The sequence below is a fragment of the Actinia tenebrosa genome, unplaced genomic scaffold (assembly GCF_029948245.1).
Source record: "Actinia tenebrosa isolate PJP-AT-01 unplaced genomic scaffold, QUT_ActTen_1.0 PGA_scaffold9__36_contigs__length_13948895, whole genome shotgun sequence".
Classification (NCBI taxonomy): Eukaryota; Metazoa; Cnidaria; class Anthozoa; order Actiniaria; family Actiniidae; genus Actinia; species Actinia tenebrosa.
The window spans coordinates 4,858,497-4,865,684 of record NW_028292586.1 but is presented as its reverse complement, the minus strand read 5'-3'; the positions used below and the strand labels follow the sequence as shown (position 1 = coordinate 4,865,684).

Sequence of the window (7,188 nt, the reverse complement as noted above, 5' to 3'; positions counted from 1 at the left end):
GACGACATTAATGAACCACCTCAGGGAAAGGATGACATTGATGGAAAGCCTCAGGGAGAAGGAGTACATCAGTGGACCACCTTAGGGAGAAGGTTGGTACATATGAACCACATCAGGGAGAAGGATGATATTAATGAATCACCTCAGGGAGAAGGATGATATTAATGAACCACCCCAGGGAGAAGGATGGTACAAGGATGGCATCTATCCATTGTGCTGATCATTCTTAAAGGTAACTAAGAAGAAAAAATATACTCTAGGAAATAAAGTCAATGTATTTTGATTATGAGCCTCAATTTCATGAAGCTAATTCTGCGTCTAAGCTTAAAAACGTTCCTATAAAAAAGTGCTTATTGAGTGTGACGTCATTATAGCCACTTGATATCACCATTTTGGGTTTTGTACATGGTTTACAGTAGTTTCTGATGATTTCGCTCTATTTTATTTCTATCACTCCTTTGACCAATGATTACTAAAGAAAAAATATATATTCATTAAATAATTTACAGGAAATATTTTCTTTGTACTTTATAGGAAATCGTACATTATTTCTTTTCTCTATTATCGATTTCCTATATCCTTTCACCTTCAACATGTATGCGAATTACTACTCTAGATCATTACTCATTGTCTTTAATTGTCTTTTCGATCCAATCAACAAAGCGCTCCACCCTAGTATAGTAGCCGTATTTTCCTACAAGTCCGCACCCCTCCCCCCACGAGACTACACCTGTAGCCACCCATCTGTATACGCCATCACGAAGTGCCTCTCTGACAAAGCTTCCACCGCTGTCTCCTTTACACGTGTCGTTACCACCCTTGCCATCTCCCGCGCAGAACGTCACTTCCGAGTTAAAATGAAATTTTGTTTTATTGTCACAAAGTTCGTTCGTTTGTATGGTAAATGCTGAATGCCTAAGTACTTTTGAAGATGCCTTTTTCTTTTTTGGATTTTCTCTGAGCTCAAGAACCTGAGTTGCGCCCCATCCTGCAACAATTCCAAAATGTCCTGGTTCAAGCAACGACTCGTTTTTTCTTGGTAGACAAACCGTGCGTACTGATGGTCCTAGTTTTATGTCTTCGCGGAGTTGTATAAGCGCGATGTCGTTCTCGATGAACGGATCGTCTCTGTAGTTTTGATGAATGAATATGTCTTTGGCCGTGACGTCTTGTTGTGTTGGTTCTTTGAATGTAAGGTGGTGATCGCCTGCTCTAACCGTATATCTGTCAAAATATAATGATAGTAAGAAATTCAGTTTCAGGCCTTTTTTGCTTATTTACAAGTTTGTTTTGTGAGAGGGCTAGGACTACTGAATACGCCCATAACCATCATTATTAGGGGTATCACATACCAGAACGTCAATGTCTGTCAGCTTGTATAATCTGTCTGTCTGTCTGACTGACTGACTGACTGACTAAAGAATTTATTGACTGTCTGTAGCTTTGTTTTTGACTGCAAGCTGTCACTGTCTGTCAGGCTTTCTCTTTTTTATTATTCGTTAGTTCGTTTGTCAGTTTTCTATATATCTATTTCTTTCTAGAAATGAAATCACAAATGACACTCCTATTAAAATGGTTGTTAAAAATCAATCATATTCTTCTTCAGGTTATTTTTCTCACATTTGTGCCGGGACTACATCCTTGTATCTTTTAAAGGTTACTGGATCCAAAGAGATGAAGCAATGAGCTGCAGTAAGGACCCATCCTGGTTTGATCAGGGCTCCTCCGCACCACAATACAAGTTTATCTACGTGAAAAAAGAAATGTTATTTTAAAATGAAAAGAGGGAATAGAATGTTGCAATGGGAAACACAAGGTATCCAGAAAGAAAACCCAGCGATCTTTGGGTCTTTGGGTCTTTGTTTTTGGTAGCACAACTAATATAATCTTTGCAAGCCTAATATGTTGGTTGAAAAATAACCCCCACCCTCCCCCATCCCATCCCATCCCCCACGATAAGTTACGGGTTGGTTGGGCGAGCACCCCCCCCCCCCTTCCCCATCAATCCGTGAATTATGAATGATCCCTAATAAATGCATATCTTGATTTCAGGAAAATCTTCCTCCAATACATACTGGTATTGTCAAGTTTGTGTATTCCAACTTGCCAAGGCCAGTTTCCTCGACCAGCTTTGTTCCCGCCAACGATTCTGGCACGTAGATTGACAGGACTAAACCCACAAGGTGAGTAGTCTGTTGTTAAAGTAAAACATTATTAATAGGTCTTCATTCTTCTTAGGTTCTAATAAAACAATCCAGTTAATTACTTCTTATAATACATTGTTCAAAATCCGTGATTTCTTAAAACGTGTTTCTATACTGATACAGGAAAAACCCCTCAACTTTTGTCAAATCCTAAAACGACCTCTGGGCTGATCTAAGTCAGGGCACGACTAACTCACAGATCGAACTCTAAAACAATCTCTGGGCTGATCTAAGTCGTGGCATAGCTAACTCACAGATCGAACCCTGAAACAACCTCTGGGCTGATCAAAATCAGGGCACGACTAACTCACAGATCGAACCCTGAAACAACCTCTGGGCTGATCAAAGCCAGGGTACGACTAACTCACAGATCGAATTGGAATTTAGAATGTAGATTTTGCGCGGAGAGGAAAACCGATGAACCCAGAGAAAAACCCTCGATCAAAGGGAGAGACCTAACGTACTCAATAAGATGTGAACTGAATTTGAGACCCTAGAGGTGAGAGGCAAGTGCGCTAGTTCTAGACACAGGAGACTTACCTATTTTTATATCTACAACTTGTTTTACTGCATGAAGCAACTCTTTGTATTTCCGCACAGAAATCACATGTTCGTCCTCCGGTTCAGATGCGATTTCCATTAATTCTCTTCTCATTACTTTCTTTCCAACACCAATAGCGTAAATTTCGAATTCTTTCTCATCGCGTAAAAATTTGGCCGCTTTTCGCGGGCTTCCGCCAATGTTCGAGTGCCCGTCTGTTATAAAAAATAGCACTTTTTGGCTACCTTTGCGAGTGAACGGGACAATAGCATTTCTGACCAAGTCCAAGGCTGGCCTACTTGCAGTTCCACCGCCCGCTCGTTTGATTTCGCCTATTCTTTCCATGGCCTTTTTGGCTGAGTTCACAGAGGCGTCTCCCAGGTTGAATTCGATTCTAGCGTTGGTGCCGTATGTAAGGGCCGCCACGTGTGTTCCTCCTGGCCTGAAAATAGGAAGACATTGCAGCGTTTTGTTGATTTGATTGAACATGTTGTATTTGTAAACACTTAGATGTACTTCAATTTCGTTTATCCATCCATCAATCTATTTCTCATCTATCAGGGATGCATGCCAGACATGCCAGGAATGCCAGGCAAAATAAAAAAACCCTGACTCCCGCGCGCCATTATCCTTAACTTACTTCCAAGTGCTCCCCAACAGCTTCACCAGTTCTTGGGCAAAGCGTAGTCCAAGTTGAAAGTCAGGTTTCCTGATGCTACTTGATGCGTCAAAGACAAAAATGAGGTCCAGTCCCCCGGCGTGGTTAGGATTTATTGCCCGCGCTCTCATGTCAACAGCTGTCAAATTGCAAGTAGAATTTACCCCGGAGCAAGTGTATTCTAACATTTTGTCGATATTTTGCCTTAAAATCTTGGCTGTGCTGTTGGAGTCTCGTACCATGTACTCAAAGTCGTCTATCAAGAAGAAAACGGTCAACCTGGTTAGTTGGTTTTTCGGTTTTATTAGTAATGTCTGGTTGAATGCTCTAATGTGTGTTGATGATGTACGTCAATCATAAATTGAGTTGCATTCCGACGTACTGCAAGGGTAACAGTCTATTTAGTTTGTACTCACTCATGCATTTGGCTTCGGTTCCATTCCACGTGCCATCTTTCTGACACTGTCTGACTGAAGAGCCAACAAGAACATACCCTTCTTTGCACGAGAACTTCACGAACGAACCGATATCATATCGATTGCCTTTCTTCGTGCCGCTGATAGGGGTACCAAGCTTAGGGCAGTGCGAATCTGGATTATAAAGGAAATACGTTATTAACAAAACTGAATATAGAAACCAAGATAAGGTCTGCAGAACCGTTTGATTCCTTTTTTGGCGTCAACCGGCAACCATCTATGTAATCATCAATTTTTTCGAGTCTTGAAACAACCTCTGGGCTAATTAAAGTCATTGCAAGACTAACTCATAGGGTCGAATTAGAATTTGTCATGTTAGGTTTTGCAGAGACATGCAATCAAGGAAAAATATCTACCCACATGGGATTCCGAGTCCAAGGTTTTATTAACCATAGAGGTGAGAGGCGAATGCTCTACCCCACCCGAAAGCAATTCTTTATTATTGCTATTGATACGATTTTTTCAAGATTTAAAGTGACAGAAAGACGTCTAAGTACTTACGCCCATCGTCGCACACGGCCAGATTTCCACTCCACATTCTATTTTTAAGGCAGACTCGAGTAGATGAGCCAAGAAGTTTGAATCCTGACTGACAATGGAATCGAACTGTTGCACCAACTGTGAACCTACTGCCGATGCGACGGCCGTTTTCGGGGATCTCAGGATAAGGACACCTAATGGCTAAAAAATTACAAGGAATCTATCAATGAACACTGCATTATGAATAAATGAGAAAAGTGTCTTTAAACCCATAGGTAACTCACAATCCCAATTGAAATTTAAAAGGCCTTTACCGTGGCTTGTGGATGACCACGTCAACTTAAAGGCTCAAATAAAGTCTCAACTTGTTTCAAGTATTTTGGTAACAATCATTCACACATAAAATCCGCTTGTACTTTATTGCCTTACGTTTGCAGTATGGCAGAGTGTGATAACGCCATTTACTCCCAATGCATGTTATGGTATCTTGACCAGAGAGCTCGTAATCGTCATTGCACTGGAATACAAGTGTTGCTCCATGGCGGTAGTTAGGGTCTGTTGTGGTGATCGTTCCATTCCGAAGTCGAAGATTTTTTGCCGATGTACAGCGTCGTACTGAGAAAAGGAAGTAGAGTGCATGTTTTTGTGCAAACGTTTTAGAACTTCAAAAAAGAAAGCGTTCAGTGATGTGAGAGATGAGACAAGAGAGATATTGGAATAACAGAACATGTCAAAATAAGAAGGAAAGAAAGATAGGAAGGAAGAAACAAAGCAAGAAGCAAAGGAGAGGAAAAGACGAAGGAAAGAAGGGACGAAAGGGAAAGAAGGAACAAAAGGGAAGGAAGGTAGGGGAAAAAAATGAGAACAGAGATGACAGCACTTAATTTTTTTGAATAGGATGTAAATTAAGGATAGCATTCATAGGTAGTACGTGTATATAAGCCTTCTTAGACAAGATACCGAGGGAAAAGCTATCTAGGAGTACTTACTCATGCATTTAGGTTTCTTTGTCCATTTTCCGTTGATTTTACATCTTCTGAAATTTCTTCCTTTCATTCGGTAGCCTTCTTGGCATCTATACCTGACGATGCTATTATATGTGAAACTTGGCCCATTGAAGTTAGCATGAGGTATTGGAACTGGTTTTCCACAAGAAATTACTGGAAATCGCATAAAAAGGTAAATGAAAACAGACTTGTGGATGGATGAAAGAACGAAAGAAAGACAGGATAGATGGTTTTGGTTGGTTGCTTGAAAGTGTGAATGGATAGGAGGGAGGGCAGAAGGAAGAATGGGTGGATGGATGGATGGATGGATGGATGGATGGATGGATGGATGGATGGATGGATGGATGGATGGGTGGATGGATGGATGGATGGATGGGTGGATGGATGGATGGAGAGATAAAATGAAGGATGGATGAATGGAAAGATGGATGGATGGAAGGATGGATGAAAGAACATATGCATATTGGTTGTATGAGGCGATTGGCTGGCGAAAAAGTGAATACAGCTTGAATGCATATCCTACGATAAATGGCCACAGCACGGCATCATAAGTATTTCCTCTACTCACACTTGCACTGCGGTTCATCCCCAATCATCGTCCCATTTTCACACCTTCTCACAGCTGTATCACTACCATGTACCATCTTGGCCTCTTTAACACATTTATACTTGACGCTCCAGGTTTTCCTCAACGGCTCTTGAAGGCGGATAATGGTGTGGGGAGGGGGATTTTTCTTGAGGTTACGTAGGACCTCTTCACATGTGTGGTTACCACCTAAACAGAACATTACATCATGTTACATCAGTTGATTAAATGCTTTCTTGCAAATGTATCCTCTATAATACGGACATTTGTCTCTGTCCATATCCGGTAAGTAAGCTCGTATTAGTATGACGAAATAATAGATATAAGAATAGTTCTATATGCAACATCGGTTACCTGGTGCAGAAGTAACTACATTGGCGAAGAGAATCCATACAAACAAAGTAACAGCCAACTCCTGTCCAAAAAAAAGTTTTAAAAAAAAACACGACATTCGCAAGCATCTTCTTCTACGTTACTTTTACCAATATACACTTAGTCGTTACACTTAAAGCCGATTGGTTCTGCCAATTGATAAAAGTGATATTAGTAATATCAATTAATGATATTAATGATTAATTAATCATTTCTTCTACTTTACTTTTACTTTTATCTTGTGCATTGAACACTTAGTAAAATTAAACAAAATCTGGTAAAAAATTTGGAAATCAAATTATAATCACTGAATAAGGAATCGTAATGGCATTTCAAGATGCAACGCACAAAACGTACTGAATGCATTATCGCATCATATACGTAGCATTTATACCATTAAGTGAAATAAATACTCATTTGCAAAACCTCCAGGATAGTAATAATCAAGCTACGTACTAAAGCAAAACTGCTTGCTTGCACTGCATGAAGATGTTTTGGATAATTATCGGTTACATCTTAAGTCCAAAATAAAACATCGATCATTCAATTGCAAAACTGGTGCCAACTTACCCTTAAAGGCAGCATGTATGCTTATATTCTGTTAATAATTCCACTATAAACTTGTATAGTTTCAGGGGTGTCCTCTTGTGAGAAGAGCCTGCTTCCAGAATCACCAAGTCTATATCTCTGTATTATATTTCTCTTGCCATATCATTAGTAAACTTTCAACTAATCTTCTCCAAGAATTACATCCATTGGCCAATTACGTATGGAATTTCCATCAGAATAAGGTCAATAAGTATAAAGCATGAACTGTATATCTTGGCACAGATCGATCGTGACCTGTACCACGGAACTTAATAG

At 40.1% G+C, this 7,188-nt stretch overlaps 1 protein-coding gene across 1 annotated transcript; it reads right to left on the bottom strand.

Moving 5' to 3' along the window:
• Positions 1–255: 255 nt before the first annotated feature.
• LOC148904572 (complement C2-like) lies at positions 256–7,118 on the bottom strand. Its single transcript, XM_089024686.1, has 12 exons — positions 6,895–7,118; positions 6,307–6,367; positions 5,935–6,141; positions 5,349–5,519; positions 4,789–4,974; positions 4,381–4,560; positions 3,820–3,993; positions 3,386–3,659; positions 2,745–3,187; positions 2,076–2,192; positions 1,621–1,747; positions 256–1,224 (listed from the first exon to the last, which is right to left on the bottom strand). The coding sequence occupies exons 1-12, from the start codon at positions 6,907–6,909 to the stop codon at positions 621–623; spliced, it is 2,559 nt and encodes an 852-aa protein (XP_088880812.1). The 5' UTR covers positions 6,910–7,118; the 3' UTR covers positions 256–620.
• Between the last annotated feature and the right edge of the window lie 70 nt (positions 7,119–7,188).

Coding starts and splice junctions, on each gene's coding strand:
- LOC148904572 (XM_089024686.1), bottom strand. Junction 4,975..5,348: donor AAAGAAACCTAAATGCATGA/GTAAGTACTCCT, acceptor TCCTTTTCTCAG/TACGACGCTGTACATCGGCA. Junction 3,994..4,380: donor GGCCGTGTGCGACGATGGGC/GTAAGTACTTAG, acceptor TTTATAATCCAG/ATTCGCACTGCCCTAAGCTT.